At 40.4% G+C, this 21,968-nt stretch overlaps 1 protein-coding gene across 2 annotated transcripts in view; it reads right to left on the bottom strand.

Annotated features, from left to right (window-relative positions):
- Positions 1 to 21,968, bottom strand: part of UTP20 (UTP20 small subunit processome component) — a 107,664-nt gene that overhangs the window by 63,148 nt on the left and 22,548 nt on the right. For both annotated transcript variants that reach the window (XM_049626157.1, XM_049626158.1), the window contains exons 16-22: positions 18,849 to 18,999; positions 18,127 to 18,189; positions 17,177 to 17,335; positions 16,044 to 16,120; positions 6,312 to 6,391; positions 5,829 to 6,069; positions 1,232 to 1,417 (exon numbers count right to left, since the gene is read on the bottom strand). In XM_049626157.1, the coding sequence (XP_049482114.1) occupies positions 1,232 to 1,417; positions 5,829 to 6,069; positions 6,312 to 6,391; positions 16,044 to 16,120; positions 17,177 to 17,335; positions 18,127 to 18,189; positions 18,849 to 18,999 (957 nt within the window). The remainder of the gene's footprint in view (positions 1 to 1,231; positions 1,418 to 5,828; positions 6,070 to 6,311; positions 6,392 to 16,043; positions 16,121 to 17,176; positions 17,336 to 18,126; positions 18,190 to 18,848; positions 19,000 to 21,968) is intronic.

Here is a 21,968-nt window from a genome sequence, read left to right as displayed (position 1 = left end):
AGAACACAGGGGAGGAGGGGCAAAAAGAGGGGGGGGGAGAGAGGGAGAGAGGCAGGGAGGGAGGGAGGGAGGGAGGGGGAGAGAGAGAGAGAGAGAGAGAGACAGACAGACAGAGAGAGAGGGAGGGAATCCCAAGCAGGCTCTGCGCTGTCAGCAAAGAGCCAGATGCAGGGCTCGAACTCACCAACTCAGGTGAGATCATGATGTGAGTCGAAATCAAGAGTCAGACACTTAACTGACTGAGCCACCCAGGTGCTCTCACACTATTTCCATTAGCTGCCAAGTCCTTCCCTGCCCTAGCTGCCCAGCAGGCTTTCTTTCATCTTTCAGCTTCAGTGGGGCCCTCTCCTTTGTAACAATCTTCTCTTTGTGATAGAATTAAGTCATTTTTCACTATGATCCTAGAACTCAGTTTTTGTCATTGTTGTTTTTGGATTTGTCCTGCCCTAAAACTCCTTTAAAAATACTTCTATAAAAAAATTTGACCAGGCATTAGACTGTGCTTCCTGTGTAGCTCTGAAGCCCAACACTTAACAAAATGCACTCAGAACAGCTGCTGAATGAACCAATAAAAGGCTCGTGGGAAGACTGAACAAATAGGCAGATCAGTTTGAGATTTATAAAGTGCTAAAATAACACGGTAGCACCAATACACTGGATCCTTGCAGCCTCAATGCAGACAGTCTTCAAGGAAGACTGCAGTAACTTCTGAAAGCCTGATCACTTCTACTTTTTCTGAGGTTTCTTAACAATTTACGTAAGTGAACACCCCAGATGACAGGAAAGAGAATGTAATGGGGGCAAGTGGTAGGGACAAGTCAAAAGGCAAAAGTGCTGACAGATTTATAAGAGATGTTCCATTACGTGTTCCCCTAGCACACCAAATAACACCCTGGTGCCATGAGAGTGAAGGGCAAAGATCAAAGAGCATTCAACCACTCGAGGACCAATGCTCTTGTCGATAAAAAGCACTTATGATTAGATGACCCCAAAAATCCCGACAACTCAAGTCAGGGGCAAAATAAGTAATAATAAGCAACCAAAAAACTCAGAAAACTGGCAGGTTTCTTTAGGCTGCAAAAGAAAATCGCAAGGCGACGCAGCACTTCTCTGAGTAATTATCTGAGTGGTTCGTCTTGTCCAAGGCTATGTCACACTTAGGCCATCAGAGGTCTCTTCCCGTTTCTCCCAGAACCCTGGATCTGTGATCTTCCAGCAATGTTGAACTTACTTTGCTGCAGCTCTTCTGGTCTTTTTCTTCTGTGAGGGCTCACCCATGGGCACCGCTTCTTCCTCCAGCTCTTCGTCATCTCCAGCATCGGGTTCCTCTTCAGTCTCCTCCACGGCCACCCCTTTGCCTTTCCTGCGCAGATCCTGGGTGGGAGCGACCTGCAGGTCTGCTGGGTAATACTCGTTGCTACAGTGGAAAGAGATGAAGCGGAGTTGTCCTAATTCTGTTTGTGACAGATGGATGTACATCCACGGTTCAGAGTCACACAATGAAGAGTCACCAGGGGCACCTTAGCCAAACCTCCTCACATTATTCTTTCTATTCAGCCCCTCTTAAGTACCTGGTTTGGCAAACCTACCATTAATTGCAGTTACACTTTTAAAATCCCACTGTTACACTGTTAAAAATATTTGAAAAATCTCTTTTGGCCTGAGCTGAAATCAGTCTCTCTGTCTCTGGAACCGTAACTGGGGGAGGTGGGTATAGGGGTGGATTTTATTAAATAAGGAAAAGCATAGCACTAACACCATGCCAGTCACTTTCACCCAGACCCACTGTACTTTGCCAATGTCCTTTTGCAAATATAGTGCCACAGCAAAATTCAGTCCTCTGGACGTGGTCTGGTAAGACAGGTGGACTGTCAACTCCATTGCTTTCAGGGGCAGACACAGCATGACACAGACTCAAACTGAATGTCCAGGTAGTGAAAATCACAAAGTATTTGTGTTTTGCCTCTTTAAACTAAGCTCATCCAATTCCTATTCATGTTTGTTTTTATTAGATTCCATCCCTTTAATTTTGGTCTGCTATTTGAAGTAACTAATATTATCTTGAAGGCTGCCACAGAGTGCATTGCTTTTGAGTCATTTTAATTCCATCATCCAACAACTTGTTCATTTGTGGTCTGTTTTGTGCATGGACGGCACCGGGCTACAGACACAAGGAAATCGATCAGACAGGCTTTAAAGTCTGCACTCAAAAATACACTGATAAAATAACATGTTTGAGGGTAGCACACCTGGAAGACACTCCAGGTCAACACACGTTAAACTCCAGGTGAATACACGAAGCTAGCCCTGGAGAGCTAGGACGCTTTACTATAGTCAACTCTGTATTTTCAGCCAGCAGGATCTAGCACTTGATACCTACCAGGCAGACGAATAAATAAAATGAACAAGGTTGCTGTGTCGGTTACAAACCATACCATCATCTACTGAACAGCACCCCCACTATAATCCCAACACTCAGTTAACCATATAGAACATAAATTTTAAACTGTATCTCCATGCACAGCATGTTCACTAGTGTTTGGTAAGTAAGATAACTCACACGGAGCACTCACAAGAGTGCTTCTAGCACACAGCAGGGACTCTTTAGATGTCACCTGTTATCAAGGTATTGTCATTGTTAGTCACTCCTGCCTCTGGTTTGGTTCTTCTCAAAGAATGTTTGTTTACAAGGGATTCACAAATTAGTTCTAACACTGAATTGTTGGAAACATATTTAGAAATGTAAATTTCTAGTAAAAAAAATAAAATAAAGAGCCCATAATATATTTCAAAGTCAAAATGAAAGGTGACATTTGCATTTTCCATTAGTTTGGATCATCTATAAAAGTATTTGCTACAGGTAATCGTTGCCAACTAATGTTAAATATTTTTTAAATTGTATATCTTTTTAAAAAATATTATCTATAGTCTCTAAGTCTTCTTAAACTCAGAAACGACATCTTGTTACAGGCTCCTCTCTCCATCCCCAGGAATCTATTAGTAATCCCTTTCTTTCTTTAGGGAAAAATTTAGAAAATTAACAGAGCAGGAAATTTATTTCCTGTTAACACCATTAGTACTTGCTTCCATATGTATAGCTCTTTGTAGCGCACAAAACAACTGATAAACATTATTTTATATGATCTTCAAAACAAGGCAGGGCAGCTAAATATCGTTTTCATGCTATAAATAAACTGAAGCCTGAAGAATTAGGTGAAAAAATCATTGCTCTTCCACCATGGAACCTACTGACCTGCCTGAATCTTTGTTTGTAACCTTTGCCAGAATGAATTATTCATATAAACTTTTCTACTTATGCACTGGATCCTATCTTAACTATTCAAAGACATGACTCCAGCAATTTTATTCCCTCTCTTACATTACAAATTTTCCCTCCTTTCTGGATCATTCACAACACCAGCATTACACAGAGGTGCGCTGCTTAAATCTTCAACAGCAACCCACCAACAGCAGCTCTCTCCACTCCCACATCACCCTCCACCTGTCTGCTTCTTTTTTACAAGAACTATCCACACTTGCTGTTTTCATTTTTAGTTCTGTTTCCTTTTAAGCTCATTTTAATCAGGCTTTCATCCCTACCAGGTTAACCGAAACAACTCTTGTTAAGATGCCTTCTAAAGCCAATGATCAATTCTTATGCTTTATCTGACTGACATCTCAGATATGTATGATCCAACTAATTACTCCCTCTTCAAAATGCTTTCTTCATGTGGCACCTGGGATGTTACATGGTCTTGGTTCTTCTCTCACTCTTTCTGGCTTCCTTTGCTGGCTCCTTATCTCCCAACTTCTAAATCTCAGCTATCAGTCCTTAGAAGTCTTCTCTCTCTATGTTTACACCTTAGGTGTAGCTTCATTCCTGGTCTCACGATTTAAAAATCATGTGTATACCGATGATTCTCAATTTATAATCTTTAGGCCAAACCTCTCCCTCCAACTTTAAACTTCAAATTCAACTGCTTATTCAACATCCCTACTTAGATGGCTATTCAGTATCCCAAACATAACACCTAGGAAAATGAATTCCTGATCTCCCCCACACATCTGCAAACCTGTGCTTTCCTCCCAATCTCAGTAAATGGTGACTCTCTTCTTCCAGTCGCTCAGCTCAAAACCTTAGAGACATCCCCAATTCCTCCCCTTTCGCCTTCCTGTACCAACATTCCCCCTTTTCCCCCAAACACCTACACATCTGATCTGTTGGCTGACCAAACTGCACAGGCTGTTCTAAGTGTAATCCCCCCCAACTATATTTTACTGACTTGAAATCTTTCCAAGAATATGCAGAATTCAACCACCCCTCATCAGCTGTACTACTACAACCTTGGTCAAGTCACCCACATTTCTTGCCGGACTTTATAATCTCTGAAGCTGGTCTATCTGCTCTGACCGACCCACAGTCTATTCTTGACATGACAGCTAGAAAAATCCTTAAGAAATCTTAAGTCATGTCACCTCTGTTTAAACCTTCTGATGTCCTTCCATTTCACTAACAGAAAAAAAAACAAGTCCTTTACCGTCACTTGAAGGCCCTACACAATTTGGTCTCCTGTTAAGTTTTTGGCCTAATCTTTAACTATTTTCTCCCAGGATCACTGCTATAGCCACTCAGACTTTCTTGCTGTTCTTGGAACAAGCCAAGCATGCTGTGGTTTGTAGCCTGCTTAAGCTACACATATGACACTTTCCCATATAATGAAATACTACTATAAAACATACTCTTCATTGATGATTAGTCCTGTTCTGTACATCACATTCCGTATCTTTAGAGTTTTAAAGTCATCCAATTATCTACTCAAAACAAAGCAATGCTGCAGAAAGTTGTTATTCTGTAGCAACATACAAAGTACATTCCCCCTCAGCATCCTAGGAAACATAAGCAGGCTGACAACACAGTGGCTGGGGCTGGGTTTCTGGAAAAAACATAAGCAGGCTGACAACACAGTGGCTGGGGCTGGGTTTCTGGAAAACACGTTAAAGCCCCAAGGAAGGCAATGAAACAACAAGGCAAAAAAATAACAAGGCCTTTGTATGCTAATCTAATTCAACAAGCCTTTCTTATTTTGTAACCTGCAATTAAAAAAAAATTTTTTTAATGTTTCTTTATTTTTGAGACAGAGAGAGACAGAGCATGAACGGAGGAGGGGCAGAGAGAGAGGGAGACACAGAATCCAAAGCAGGCTCCAGGCTCCAAGCTGTCAGCACAGAGCCGGATGCGGGGCTCAAACTCACGGACTGTGAAACCATGACCTGAGCTGAAGTTGGATGTTTAACCGACTGAGCCACCCAGGCGCCCCTGTAACCCGGAATTTTTATTTTTATATTTTTTAATTTAAAATAAAAAAAATTTTAATGTTTATTTTTGAGAGAGAGAGAGAGCGAGAGAGACAGACAGAGAGAGAGGCGCAGAGAGAGAGGGAGACACAGAATCCAAAGCAGGCTCCAGGCTCTGAGCTATCAGCCCAGAGCCTAATGTGGGGCTCAAACCCATGAACCATGAGATCGTGACCTGAGCCGAAGTCAGACACTTAACCAACTGAGCCATCTAGTTGCCCCTATAATCTTTTTTTAACTTGGAATTTTTATTAACACCATTTGTGGCATGGTTACAATTTAACTGGTGTCAAATTAAGTGGGCAAAAAAAAAAACTAGCTGTTATCTGAGAGAGCCAGTGCTTTACAGATGAGCCAATGGTTTGAAAATGTGATGGACATACTAAAAACACAGCCTACTTGGGAGTTTAAGACTTCACATCTTCTCTTCCTCATACTCTACCAGGGACATATTCCTGGAAAGGAATACTTACTGGATAAATCTCAGGAAAAGTGGGGAAAGCTCCCTGGACCGTGGCTCTACCCTCTCTGGGAATTTTGCCAGAGCTCGCCAGAGCAAAAATCGGAAGTTGGTGTGGTCCAGTCTTTCCTGACAGTCAGTTTTTGATGTTAACTGCTCATGATAAAGAGCTCCAACATCTCCTTCCTGAGGCTGCTCCCAACTTTCATCTCCAATGGACTTCTCATCTCTTACATCATTTTGCAGCTCTTTCTCTGCAAGAAAAAAAGTCATTGGAACCACTAGAGAAATGTTAACATTTGTCCTCTGGGTCTCCTCATGTGAGGGTGTTTCTAGCTCTAGTAATATGAGGAAACAATAAAATATATCCAAAGGTTATCAGGATAGTACATTACTCATTTCTGTTTCCCGATTTCATGCACAATTAAGCAGTAAAAAATTAAATAGTTAAACCACCTTTTTTTCCCCAGCCTCCCTTTCACTTCCCCTTACATACCAGCATGTAGAGCTGCTTTTTCTAGATGTTCATAGTAGACTTTCCAAAATTGCTTATTGTCCATTTCATGTGCATGAGAACTAAGAGAAAAGATCACAAATACGTGGTATAATCCTTTTTAAAAGATCTCTCATAGGAAAAAAAAAAGTGAAAGGATATAATTACAATTTAATTAGGTTATCCTTGAATATAGGGCTTCAATAACTTTTGTACGTTTTTACATTTTTTCAAAATGCCTGCACTGAGCAGGAATTTTTATTAATTTCAGTGTAGTTGAAACACAATATTACATTAGTTTCAGGTGTATAACTTAGTGATTTGACAAGTTTATACATTATGCTGTGCTCACAAGTGTAGCTACCATCTGCCCCATTACATCGCTGTTATAATACCATTGACCATATTCCTTTTATTCCCATAACTTACTGATTCCATAACTGGAAACCTGTATCTCTCACTCTCCTTCACCCATGCTGCCCATACCCCCCACCCACTCCCCTCTGGCAGCCATCAGGTTTTTTTGTTTTCTTTTTTTTTTTGTACTTACAGGTCTTTCTTTGTACTTACAGGTCTGATTCTGCTTTTTGTTTATTTATTCATTTTTTTTTAAAGATTCCACTTATAAGTAGAATCATATATTTGTCTTTCTCAGTCTGACTTATTTCACTTAGCGTAATACCCTCCAGGTCCACCCATGTTATTTCAAATGGCACAATCTCATCCTTTTTTATGGCTGTGTAATATTCCATTGTGTACATATACCACATTTTCCTTACCCACTCATCTACTGATGGACACTTAGGTTGCCTCCATATCTTGGCTCTTGTAAATAACACTGCAGTGAACATCTATATTTTTGAGTTAATGTTTTTGTTTTCTTTGGTAAATACCTAGTAGTGGGATTATATTTTTTTAAATGTTTATTTATTTTGAAAGAGAGAGAGGGAGAGGCAGAGAGAGAGGGAGAGAGAATCCCAAGCAGGCTCCATGTTGTTAATGCAAAGCCCAACACGAGGCTCAATCTCACAAACTGTGAGATCATGACCTGAGCTGAAATCAAGAGTCAGACATTTGGGGCACCTGGATAGCTCAGTTGGTTAAGCAGGCAACTTCAGCTCAGGTCATGATCTCACAGTTCATGAGTTCAAGCCCTGTGTTGGGTTCTGTGCTGACAGCTCAGAGCCTAGAGCCTGGAGCCTGCTTTGGATTCTGTGTCTCCCTCTCTCTGTCCCTTTCCTGCTCCCACTCTGTCTCTCTCTCTCTCTCAAAAATAAACATTAAAAAAAAAATGAGTTGGACACTGACTGAGCCCCCCAGGTGCTCCCAGTAGTGGAATTACTGAATCACATGGTATTTCTATTTTTAATTTTTTGAGGAGGAATTATTTTTATAGTCATAAAGTACTAAAGGATATTTTTTAACACCTAAATAGATCCCTCTAAGAAGGTTTTGGTTTTTTTTTTGTTTAAGTATATTTACTTTGAGAGAGACAGAAACTGTAAGAAGGGGCAGAGAGAGGGAAAGAGACAGAATTCTAAGCAGGCTCCACGCTGCCAGTGAAGAGCCCAATGTGGGACTCAAACTCACTCAACTGTGAGATCATGACCTGAGCCAAAATCAAGAGTCAAATGCTTAACTGACTGAGCCACCCAGGCACCCTAAGAAGACTATTTTTAAAGGCACAGTAATGTGAACGGGGTATCAGGTACAAGGTATGGCACATTAAAGAAAGGAGAGGACTCCGGAGAAAAACTCAGCTAACTTTAAAGTGTTGGCTTTCAGAGGTGCCTGGGTGACTCATTCAGTTAAGCGCCTGACTTTGGCTCAGGTCATGATCTCGCCTTTGTGGGTTTGAGCCCCACATCGGGGAATGTGCTGACAGCTCAGAGCCTGGAGCCTGCTTTGGATTCTGTGTCTCCCTCTCCCTCTACCCCTCCCCTGCTTCCACTGTGTCTCTCAAAATAAAATAAAACGTTAAAAAAAATTTTAAGTGTTGGTTTTCCTCCACCAAATTAAAATATACGTATCATTGACATAAAGGCAAAAAAAATAACTACATGAAACATACCTTTCAGAATTCGAAGAAAAATCAGATGAATCACATAAGTGTTTATATAATTTGGTATCTTATCACCAATAATCTCAAAATGTTTATGCTCTAGATACCACCTCACACCTGTCAGAATGGCTAACATTAACAACTCAGTCAACAACAGATGTTGGCGAGGATGCAGAGAAAGAGGATCTCTTTTGCATTGTTGGTGGCAATGCAAGCTGGTGCAGCCACTCTGGAAAACAGTATGGAGGTTCCTCAAAAAACTAAAAGTAAAACTACCCTACAACCCAGCAATTGCTGGGATAAATACTGGATAAATTTATCCTTGGATAAGTACTCTAGATAAATCCCTGGATAAATACTACTAGGTATTTATCCAAGGGATACAGGTGTGCCGTTTTGAAGGGACACATGCACCCTCATATTTATAGCAGCACTATGAACAATAGCCAAAGTATGGAAAGAGCCCAAATGTGCATCGATGGATGAAAGAAGATGTGGTACATATATACAATGGAGTATTACTCGGCAATCAAAAAGAATGAAATCTTGCCATTTGCAACTACGTGGATGGAACTGGAGGGTATTATGCTAAGTGAAATTAGAGAAAGACAAATACCATATGACTTCACTCATATGAGGACTTTAAGAGACAAACCAAATGAACATAAGGGAAAGGCAATAAAAATAATATAAAAACAGGGAGGGGGACAGAAGAGACTCATAAATATGGAGAACAAATAGAGGGTTACTGGAGGGGGTGTGGGAGGGGGGATGGGCTAAATGGGTAAGGGGCACTAAGGAATCTACTCCTGAAGTCATTGTTGCACTATATGCTAACTAATTTGGATGTAAATTTAGAAAAAATTAAATTAAAAAAAATGTGTATGCTCTTTCTATCACTACTTGTCTAAGAATATGATATTTTTTTCTGCTCCTAATATTTTACTCTGACTTGTGCCTGAGCAGGTGGGCTCCAGGCAGGCAGTAAACATCTACTGGCACCCAGCTGGGAGCATGGAAAGGCCTGGCCTAGCTCTCTGGGGTCACAGACTATGGAGTTCGAAGGAGCAGGTTTGGCCTTTCTTGATCAGCATGGGGTGCCTGGCCAGGGACACAGGTGAGTCTTTTTTTTGTTTGTTTGTTTTTAAGAGACTGGATATCATTTTTACTAATGCCACAGCCCAACATCCATTTTGTCACTACAGCAGGTTGATTGAGTGTGTGTGTTTGTGTGTGTGTGTATGTGTATGTTCCTGAACAGACGAGGGGCCAGAAGAGACTCAAGCAGGTCTCAGCCAACAGCTCTACTGAGCAGCAACCAAAAGACAGTGACACAGGTTGGACTTCTGCCTGTCTTTCTCCTGGGCTACCTTTCCGCATTCTGAGGGCAAGTGTGAGGCCCATGCCAGCCAAGATTAAAGGGCTTCTTAGCAAAGTTCAGTCTCCAACTCCCAGTCATCACCGCCCCTCTGACCACAGGGATGCCCCTGGGCAAAGTACAGACTGCTAGGCAAAGGTGGATAATCATCACACAAGATATGAACTGTATATGCTGTTGACTATCCATGAAAAATCAATCAGTTTTCAGATAGATTGAAAGGTCAAATCAGATAGATTTGAGAGGTCACACATGATATATGTCTAATCTGACAAAAAGCAGAGTAGACCATCTGAAGACAAAGGCCTGCAAAAGGACAGACTACATATGAAGCACCACATATGTAATTTCTATGTGATTACTAAGGTCCTTTTTAGAACTAAGGGACTCTTGGATACTAGACACCTAGGGTTTCAAAAAGTCATTATTTTTAAAGTTTGGCTAACTGACTTAATATATATAAATAAAATTTTGCAATTACTATACACTATCTTGTGACCGTAAAAAAAATTTAACAGACCATGGTGAGGAAGATGGCAGCATAGGAGGACACTGGGCTCACCGTGCCCTGTTGACCACTTAGATTCCACCCACATCTGCCTAAATAACCCAGAAAACCGCCAGAAGACTAGCAGGATGGACTCTCTAGAGCCAAGTGTAGACAAGGGGCCCATGGAAGAGGGGCCCCTCCCGAAGCAGACTACCAAAGGCAAAGCGAGCTGAGTCTGCCCCTCCAGCCCCTGTGTACCTTGCGGATCCACCCCGGCTAATACGTCAGATCCCATCTAAGCAGCACCACAAGCCTGGCAATGTATAAGTAGCCCAGACAGGGGCCACACCACCCCTGGGAGAGGGGAAGATAAGGTACACACCAGTCTGACTGTGGCCCCAGGGGTGGGCTGGGGGCAGACATCAGGGCTGACTGCGGCCCTGACCACCAGCGCGAGTTACTCCAGACAGCACAGAGGAAGAGCCCTGCAGTTCCGTGCCACTCCAGGGACTATCCAAAATGACGAAATGGAAGAATTCTCCTCAAAAGAAACTCCTGGAAGTAGCGGCAACTAACGAACTGATCAAAAATGATTTAAGCAATGTAATAGAAAATGAATTTAAAATAATAGTCATAAAATTAATTGCTGGGCTTGAAAAAAGTATACAGGACAGCAGAGAATCTATTACTACAGAGATCAAGGGACTAAGAAACAGTCAGGAGGAGCTAAAAAATGCTATAAATGAGCTGCAAAATAAAATGGAGGCGCCCACAGCTTGGATTGAAGAGACAGAGGAGAGAATAGGTGAATGAGAAGATAAAACTATGGAAAAAGAGGAAACTGAGAAAAAGAGAGATTAAAAAATCCAGGAGTATGAGGGGAGAATTAGAGAACTAAGTGACACAACTAAACGTACTAACATATGCATAATTGGGATTCCAGAGGGGGAAGAGACAGGGAAAGGTGCTGAAGGTGTACTTGAACAAATCATAGCTGAGAACTTCCCTGAACTGGGGAAGGAAAAAGGCACTGAAATCCAAGAGGCACAGAGAACTCCCTTCAGACGTAACTTGAATCGATCCCCTGCATGACATATCATAGTCAAACTGGCAAAATAAAAGGATAAAGTGAAAATTCTGAAAGCAGCTAGGGATAAACATGCTGTAACACATAAAGAGAGGCTGATAAGACTAGTGACGGATTTATCTACTGAAAGATGGCAGGCCAGAAGGAATGGCAGGAAATCTTCAATGTGATGAACAGAGAAAATATGCAACCAAGAATCCTCTATCCAGCAAGTCTGTCATTCAGAATAGAAGAAGAAATAAAGGTTTTCCCAAACAAACAAAAACTGAAGGAATTCATCACCACTAAACCAGCCCTACAAGAGACCCTAAGGGGGATCCTGTGAGACAAGGTACCAGAGACATCACTACAAGCATGAAACCTACAGACATCACAATGACTCTAAACCCGTATCTTTCTATAATAAAACTGAATGTATATGGACTAAATGTGCCAACCAAAAAACATAGGGTATCAGAATGGATAAAAAAACAAGACCCATCTATTTGCTGTCTACAAGAGACTCATTTTAGACCTGAGGACACCTTCATATTGAGAGCGAGGGGATGGAGAACTATTTATCATGCCACTGGAAGTCAAAAGAAAGCTGGAGTAGCCATACTTATAGCAGACAAACTAGACTTTAAATTAAAGACTGTAACAAGAGATGAAGAAGGGAATTATATAATAATTACAGGGTCTATCCATCAGGAAGAGCTAACAATTATAAACGTCTATGCGCCGAATATGGGAGCCCCTAAATATATAAGACAATTACAAACATAAGCAACCTTATTGATAAGAATGTGGTAATTGCAGGGGACTTTAACACCCCACTTACAACAATGGATAGATTATCTAGACACAGGAGCAATAAGGACACAAGGGCCCTGAATGCTACACTGGATCAGATGGACTTGACAGATATATTTAGAACTCTGCATCCCAAAGCAACAGAATATACTTTCTTCTCGAGTGCACATGGAACATTCTCCAAGACAGATCACATACTGGGTCACAAAACAGCCCTTCATAAGTATACAAGAATTAAGATCATACCATGCATACTTTCTGACCACAATGCTATGAAGCTTGAAATCAACCACAGGAAAAAGTCTGGAAAACCTCCAAAAGAATGGTTAAAGAACACCCTACTAAAGAATGAATGGGTCAACCAGGCAATTAGAGAAGAGATTAAGAAATATATGGAAACAAATGAAAAGGAAAATACGACAATCCAAACACTTTGGGATACAGCGAAGGCAGTCCTGAGAGGAAAATACATTGCAGTCCAGGCCTATCACAAGAAACAAGAAAAATCCCAAATACAAAATCTAACAGCACACCTAAAGGAAATAGAAGCAGAACAGCAAAGACACCCCAAACCCAGCAGAAGAAGAGAAATAATAAAGATCAGAGCAGAAATAAACAATATAGAATCTAAAAAAACTGTAGAGCACATCAATGAAACCAAGAGTTGGTTTTTTGAAAAAATAAACAAAATTGATAAACCTCTAGCTAGGCTTCTGAAAAAGAAAAGGGAGAGGACCCAAATAGATAAAATCGTGAATGAAAATGGAATTATTACAACCAATCCCTCAGAAATACAAGCAATTATCAGGGAATACTATGAAAAATTACATGCCAAACAACTGGACAACCTGGAAGAAATGGACAATTCCTAAACACCCACACACTCCTAAAATTCAAACAGGAAGAAATAGAAAGATTGAACAGACCCATAACCAGTGAAGAAATGGAATCAGTTATCAAAAATCTCCCAACAAATAAGAGTCCAGGACCAGATGGCTTCCCAGGGGAATTCTAAAGCAGGCATTTAAAGCAGGCATTTAAAGCAGAAATAATACTTATCCTTCTCAAGCTATTCCAAAAAACAGAAAGGGAAGGAAAACTTCCAGACTCATTCTATGAAGCCAGCATTACTTTGATTCCTAAACCAGACAGAGACCCAGTAAAAAAAAGAGAACTACAGGCCAATATCCCTGATGAATATGGATGCAAAAATTCTCAGTAAGATACTAGCAAATTGAATTCAACAGCATATAAAGAATTATTCACCATGATGAAGTGAGATTCATTCCTGGCCTGCAGGGCTGGTTCAACATTCACAAATCAATCAATGTGATACATCACATTAGTAAAAGAAAAGATAAAAATCATATGATCCTGTCAATCGATGCAGAAAAAGCATTTGACAAAATTCAGCATCCTTTCTTAATAAAAACCCTTGAGAAAGTCGGGATAGAAGGAACATACTTAAACATCATAAAAGCCATTTATGAAAAGCCCACAGCTAACATCATCCTCAATGGGGAAAAACTGAGAGCTTTCTCCCTGAGATCAGGAACACGACAGGGATGTCCACTCTCACCACTGTTGTTTAACATAGTGTTGGAAGTTCTAGCCTCAGCAATCAGACAACAAAAGGAAATCAAAGGCATCAAAATTGGCAAAGATGAAGTTTTCACTTTTTGCCGATGACATGATACTGTACATGGAAAATCCAATAGACTCCACCAAAAGTCTGCTAGAACTGATACATGAGTTCAGCAAAGTCACAGGATACAAAATTAAGGTACAGAAATCAGTTGCATTCTTATACACTGATAATGAAGCAATAGAAGGACAAATAAAGAAACTGATCCCATTCACAATTGCACCAAGAAGCATAAAATACCTAGGAATAAACCTAATCAAAGATGTAAAAGATCTGTATGCTGAAAACTATAGAAAGCTTATGAAGGAAATTGAAGAAGAAATAAAGAAATGGAAAAACATTCCGTACTCATGGATTGGAAGAATATTGTTAAAATATCAATACTACCCAAAGCTATCTACACATCCAACACAATCCTAATCAAAATTGCACCAGCATTCTTCTCGAAGCTAGAACAAGTAATCCTAAAATTTGTATCGAACCACAAAAGGCCCCGAATAGCCAAAGTAATTTTGAAGAAGACAACCAAAGCAGGAGGCATCACAATCCCAGACTTTAGCCTCTACTACAAAGCTGTAATCATCAAGACAGCATGGTATTGGCACAAAGACAATAGACCAATGGAATAGAACAGAGAGTCCACAATTGGACCCACAAAAGTATGGCCAACTCATCTTTGACAAAGCAGGAAAGAATATCCAATGGATAAAAAGACCGTCTCTTTAACAAATGGTGCTGGGAGAACTGGACAGCAACATGCAAAAGGATGAAACTAGACCACTTTCTTACACCATTCATAAAAACAAACTCAAAATGGATAAAGGACCTGACTGTGAGACAGGAAACCATCAAAACCCTAGAGGAGAAAACAGGAAAAAACCTCTCTGACCTCAGCCACAGCAGTTTCTTACTTGACACATCCCCAAGGGCAAGGGAATTAAAAGCAAAAATGAACTATTGGGACCTCATGAAGATAAAAGCTTCTGCACTGCAAAGGAAACAATCAACAAAACTAAAAAGCAACGAACGGAATGGGAAAAGATATTTGCAAATGACATATTGGACAAAGGGCTAGTATCCAAAATCTATAAAGGGCTCACCAAACTCCACACCCGAAAAACAAATAATCCAGTGAAGAAATGGGCAGAAAACATGAATAGAGACTTCTCTAAAGAAGACATCCAGATGGCCAACAGGCACATGAAAAGATGCTCAACGTCGCTCCTCATCAGGGAAATACAAATCAAAACCACACTCAGATATCACCTCACGCCAGTCAGAGTGGCCAAAATGAACAAATCAGGAGACTATAGATGCTGGCGAGGATGTGGAGAAATGGGAACCTTCTAGCACTGTTGGTGGGAATGCAAATTGGTGTAGCCACTCTGGAAAACAGTGTGGAGGTTCCTCAAAAAATTAAAAATAGACCTACCCTATGACTCAGCAATAGCACTGCTAGGAATTTACCCAAGGGATACAGGAGTACTGATGCATAGGGGCACTTGTACCCCAATGTTTATAGCAGCACTTTCAACAATAGCCAAATTATGGAAAGAGCCTAAATGTCCATCAACTGATGAATGGATAAAGAAATTGTGGTTTACATACACAACGGAGTACTATGTGGCAATGAGAAAGAATGAAATATGGCCCTTTGTAGCAACATGGATGGAACTGGAGAGTGTGATGCTAAGTGAAATAAGCCATACAGAGAAAGACAGATACCATATGGTTTCACTCTTATGTGGATCCTGAGAAACTTAACAGAAACCCATGGGGGAGGGGAAGGAAAAAAAAAAGAAAAAGAGGTTAGAAAGGGAGACAGCCAAAGCATAAGAGACTCTTAAAAACTGAGAACTGAGGGTTGATGGGGGGGTGGGAGGGAGAGGAGGGTTGGTGATGGTATTGAGGAGGGCACCTTTTGGGATGAGCACTGGGTGTTGTATGGAAACCAATTTGACAATAAATTTCATATTAAAAAAATTAAAAAATAAATTTAACCATATAGATATATCATATCAAATAGACAGAGCAAGTCCTTTGAAGTTATTTCAATGCACAAAGATACATACATATAACATCTGAGATGTTGAAATACTTGACATTAGAGAGAATAACTAATGTTTGTTTTTTCTTCACCTTGTCCCACAAAGGATTTAAGGTAGCTACAAATACTATACACACCCATTCATTTAAATCACACCTAGCAGGAGTATAATCTGGCCCCATCACTCTGCAATAGTTAACACATACAGCTTCATCCATTTTAACCCATGCTTACCTTATGAGTTCAATAACAGGATCCCAGAGGGCACTGAAGTTAACATACAACATGCTTAATAAATAACGAAGTGGCACCTGTGATTATAGGAAACTAGTTTAGTAAATGGGCTATAAACTACAGAATATATGAAATATAAATATCCCAACTCAGACAATCAGAGGTTAAAAAGAAGCTTGTGCTTTAAGGAACAAGTTGTAGGTACCAATCCAAAATTCGGCATATAATAATTTTCTGACTCTCCCCAAAATGTCACTCGCTATTTAACAAAGAAGAATCACTAAAGCAAAAGTACTCAAACTCACTCCAGATGTTCACAAAGGATATAGCATTTGAATAAACAGATCTGACTCATGATTAAATTCCCACCTAACAAACACTGCTATTACCATCACCGTGTGAGATAAAACCTGAACAGCAAGCAGTAAAATACAGATACCAAAGAGCCCAAGACGGTATACACTGTGAATGGCAGCTGCGGCTCTGTGAGCAGATGGCTGAGTTTTCAAAACTATGCATTAAAGGCATTCAGTTCAGAGGGTCTCAAGTTTTCTCAGTCACCTTTGAGAATGACTGCCATCACTCATATCTCCATGTGCTGGGAGGCATCATATAGAATGGTAGTTTTAGTATTATTTGGGAATGAGGTGTTTATTACTATTTTAGCAGCAGAGCCCTTTTTCCAAACGAAACGTTAACACAAGACACTAATATATAAAACATGTAAAGAGCAGAAATGCTCTGATCTAAAGGGAACACTTCCATTGGCCTTACTCACAAAGGGATCTGTGATCCATCCTCAAGGGTCACGCACAAAAACCCCCAATACAAAAGATAAGAGGCCTGACATCCTGCAGCACATGGAGAAGAATGTCAGGTCTTAAACCGGATGTTGAGCCCTTCTGTTGCACCTACCTTCACATATTATGCCTGTATTCAGAGGGAGGACAGTTATTTCCACTGTGGAAAAGGCTGGCAGAGCCATTTAATTCAAAATACCTAAGGAAACTGGAGATTTATCTAGCTTAAATAAAAAACTTTTTTTAACTACTTGCTATGTTTCTCTTTCCAAAAGCCAGCTAAACAGATCAAAAAGCACAAATTGTTTAAAAACCTGAGACACTGTTTTATACCTCCTGTAATGGCCCGTCAGGGACTGCAGCCTGCACCATATCATGTCTTAGTTTTCTCAAATGAAGAAGCTTCTCTCTGTAATCACTCACAGTTGCTGGAACAAGTTCTGCCTGGCGTAATATAGCCAAGGCAGACTGACGCTCTGAGAGCCCATCATCCTGAGTGAACGGAGAAAACCAAGGAGGCAGGTCAGTACTTTGATTTCGCAAAAAGAACATGATATGTGACCAAAGTTCTAAAAAAAAGAAAAACTGGGGTATGTTAATGTTGTAATTAAATAAGCAACACTTCTTGTGGTAAATGATCCATTTTTCCTCAAACTATTTACTTTTTGTTAGAATCTAATTTAAGAACAATGTCTAGCACAGAAATGACAAGGAAAAAACAGGAAACTCATTCTCAGAATGACTCAAATCGATTGGCAACATTTGTTCAAATAAAAACGTATACATATACTTCCACTTACACAATTCTACTTCTATAATTTCTACTTCTACAAGTAGTAATATGCATTATGGGAATATTTCCCTATTCAAATATATCAACATAAGGATGTTCATTACTATTTTATTGGAAATGCTGCAAAACTCCAAACAATCCACCTCAGCATCCGTCAACAAAGAACTGGTTATATAAGATATTTTAAACTCTGGTATCGGGGCAGTATCCTTTTAAGCCTCAAAAGAAATGAGGTAAGCCTGAGGTACTGATACGGCAAAACCTCCCTGATGCTATTTAAATTGTACATGTGTACAAAAGATCTGAAAGAATATTCACCAATTACCTGTGACTTTTCAGTGTGGGCAGGACTAAGAATTACAACAACAATTTCAGTTTTTATGATAGATATTTACACAACGGTATTTGAATTTTCTGTAAAAGTATCACTTTGGAAATTAAAAAAGAATGATGTTTTTAAAAAGTTATCCAAATTGAACAGCAAAAATACCTCCATCAGTTCTGGAAGTCGAACCTCAAAATGGTTTAGGATCCTTATTGTCAAAAGCCGAATCTAGAGAAAGTAAAAGGCACATTTAAAACTTCAAAGTTTACACATAAGAAACCGATTAACAGCCAGTGAGATTTAAGTTTTATAGCATTAAGGAAAATATAATGCTTATCAGAAAGATACATGTTATTCTATACCTTATTTCATATTAGACACCAACCAACACCTTATTCAAATAGTACACGGAACAAGTAATGACCAGACTAGACAGAAAAGATAAGGTTGCCCATAGAACCGTGTTTTTCCTTCAACTGTGACACTATAAGCATCTCTGTAAATAAGGGCAAAGAAACTGATTAAATTTACAATTCTGTTGCAATTAGTGATTGTTATCCCTACATAACAATCCCTACATAACGTATTCAGGTATTTCTGCACACCTGACCAAGCGGCAGAATCACCTAGAGGGCTTTAAAAAAAACGATGCAGATTTTTCAGTTTCTGAATCAGAACTCCAGCCTGTAAGGACCTGGAATTTGTATTTTTATTAAGCTCCCCAAGTAATCCTGCTGCAAACAGTTTGTAGGTCAATTTAGGAATCACTGCTTCAAACAGGAATCACCCCCTAGCAGCATTTTCAGATTAAGGAGCTCTGACAACCACTGGCGATACATATATAATCAAAGAGGAGAGACTGAGAACATACCACAAAACACCATTACCTTGGATATGCCAGTTGAAATGTTAGCTTGTAACCTGGGAAATAATTCCATTAAAGCTTCCTCAGAAAGTGGCCCTTTGCAGCCACATAAGGATAATCTCTGATAATAGAGATCAGCTAACAGCAACACAGATGGCTCCACAGGAAATGTTCTGCAACAAGATTATTTATTAGACCCAGCCTGCACCACACAGCTGGGTATTTAGACTGTAAAAAAAACTACAGAAAATTATCACTGGTAAAGGAATTGTAAAAGAGACCAAGGTAAAATGTAGACATTTTATGCAGACATTGACTCCATTTTAGAGACAAAGAATCTGAGGCCTTGCAACAGTGAGTAATGAGCTCAAGGACACACAGCTAGGTGGAGGCAGAGATGGGATTAGCATATGCTATTTAAAAAAAAATTTTTTTTAATGTTTGTTTATTTTTGAGACAGAGAGAGACAGAGCATGAACGGGGTTGGGTCAGAGAGAGGCAGACACAGAATCTGAAGCACGCTTCAGGCTCCGAGCTGTCAGCACAGAGCCCGATGCAGGGCTCAAACTCCCGGACTGTGAGATCATGACCTGAGCCGAAGTTGAATGCTTAACCAACTGAGCCACCCAGGTGCCCCAGCATATGCTACTTTTTTTTTTTTTTTTAAATTTAAATCCAAGTTAGTTAACATATAGTGTAATGATGGTTTCAGGAGTAGAATTTAGTGACTCATCACTTACATATAATACCCAGTGTTCATCCCAACAAGTGTCCTCGCCCATCACCCATTTAGCCCATCTTCCATCCGATACCCCACCAGCAATCCTCAGTTTGTTCTCTGAATTTAAGAGTCTCTTATGGTTTGCCTCCCTCTCTGTTTACCTTATTTTCCCTTCCCTTCCCCTATATTCATCTGTTTTCTTAAATTCCACATGAGTAAAATCGTGTATTTGTCTTTTTTGACTTATTTCGCTTAGCCTAATACACTCTAGTTCCATCCATGTTGTCACAAATGGAAAGATTTCATAGAATATGCTATTTTAACTAAAACCCAATGCTAATTTTTCTTTCTTTTAAAAAATCTTTTAATGTTTATTTATGAGAGAAAGTGAGAGAGAGACAGTGTGAGTTGGGGAGGGGCCAAGAGAGGGAAACACAGGCTCTGAACTGTCAGCACAGAGCCCGATGTGGGGCTTGAACTCATGGACCATGAGATCATGACCTGGGCTAAAGTCAGACGCTTAACCAACTGAGCCACCCAGGTGCCCATAATGCTGTTTTTTCAATCTACACAGTTATAAATGACAATGACATAAAGGGAGATTATAGAATATTAGTAAGTGTTTTCCATGTGCCAGGCACCGAGCTGAGGGAGGGACAGTACAGAGGAGGGTACAGCACAGGCTCTGGGGTAGGGAAGCCCAAGTTTGAAGCCAGCTCTGCAGTCCATCAGCAGTGTCCCCCTGACAAGGCTGCTTAATTTTTGGGTGTCATCCTCCTTCAACAAATATTTAGTGAGTATCTACTATATGCCAGTGATCTTTATAGACACTGGACATAGCAGTAAACAAAAAACAAAGTCCCTATCCTCCTGGAGCTTATATTCTAACAAGAGAAGGTAGCCAACATAATAAATAAACTAATTATGTATGACAGTGATGAGTGAAGCAGAGAAAAGAAAACCATGGAAAGTCAAGACTGAGAGATAGGTTGTGCAGGGACGGAGGAAGGTTGAAAAGGAATATATGTGATATCGGGGTGGTCATGAGAGGTAGGGCCTGAAGGAGGTGAATGAGTCAGCCACTGGATATCTGGAAGGCAATTCAGGCAGAGGGAACGGCGATGCCAAGTCACAGATATGTGTGCTTATCCGGAAGAGGAGCATCAAGAAGACCAGTCCAGCTGGAAGGGAGTTATTAACAAGGAAGAGTGGCTGGGGGTAAGGTCAGAAGTAGCCAGGGGTTGGATCTTACAGAGCCCCAAGGAACAGGATAAGGACCAGACTTTATACTGAGTAAGATGGGTTTCTCATAGCAGCATGACTGACATTTTGGGCCAGATAGTTTTTTGCTGTGGAAGCCATCCTGTAGGGTGCTTAGCAACATCCAGGGCCTCCACCTACTAGATTGCAGTAGCAGCCCCCAGTTGTGACAACCAAAAGTGTCTCTGGCATCACCGCTAGTGGAGAATCACTGTCGGCAAAAGAGTGCCATAATCGGTCCTTCATTTAATAGTATCGTACGGTTGGGAGACACCAAACAGAGCAGCGGGACAAGGACAGAAGTAAGGGGGCTTGTTCGGAGGCTAACGCAATAATCCAGGTAAAAGAGATGGTGGTTTAGAGCAGGGTGGCAGTGGATGCTGAGTAGTTAGATTCTGCACTTATTTTGGAACTTTAGTGCTCCCATCTGTAATGATAACAGTCCCCACACCTCATGGAGCTGCTGTGAGGATTAAATAATGGACATGAAGTACTCAGAACAGAGACTGGCATGTAAGGACATAATAAAAATGCAATGTGTATGACGCCATGACAGGATGTGGTGTTCAATTTAACGCCCATGAGGGAAGTGCTGTTATTCCCTTGAGAGAGATAATGAAGTTGAGGTTAATAAACCCACCAAAGGCTGCAGGGCTAGTAGATGGTAGAGACAAGATTCTAATCCAAGTTGTCTTGGCTGTGAAACCTATGTGCTTAACCAGTAACTAGCACGGCACCAAGCACAGAAGCTTGCGTCTAAAGCTTTCACAATTCCAAGTTTACGCCTCCACTTTCAAAGCTGTATATACTCCTGTTAGAGGTTTCCAGACCTCCAAGGCTGAGTGCCACCTGGTTGGGAGGCTGGCTGGTCTTCTGCAGGGGACGTACTAATCCCTGTGTTATGTGTGCCTTTTTATTTCAAAACCTCTACAGATGGCTTAAATTGTTTATACCCAAGAATATACCATGAGAAGTTTAAACAGATCAATAAAGTGAAGAAGAGAACATAAAACATGAGATATAGGATGATATCAAAGAAAAACTCCTTAAAGGAATGTAAACCAATTCAAGGAACCATGGAGAATTGCCAGCTTTGTCCAGATCTGGAAATGGAAAGAGACTCTGGATTACTGCAGTAAGTCTTCTAACTGGTCTGCTTTG

This window comes from Panthera uncia, chromosome B4, assembly GCF_023721935.1.
Source record: "Panthera uncia isolate 11264 chromosome B4, Puncia_PCG_1.0, whole genome shotgun sequence".
Lineage (NCBI taxonomy): Eukaryota > Metazoa > Chordata > Mammalia > Carnivora > Felidae > Panthera > Panthera uncia.
This window is presented reverse-complemented; position numbering and strand designations above follow the sequence as displayed.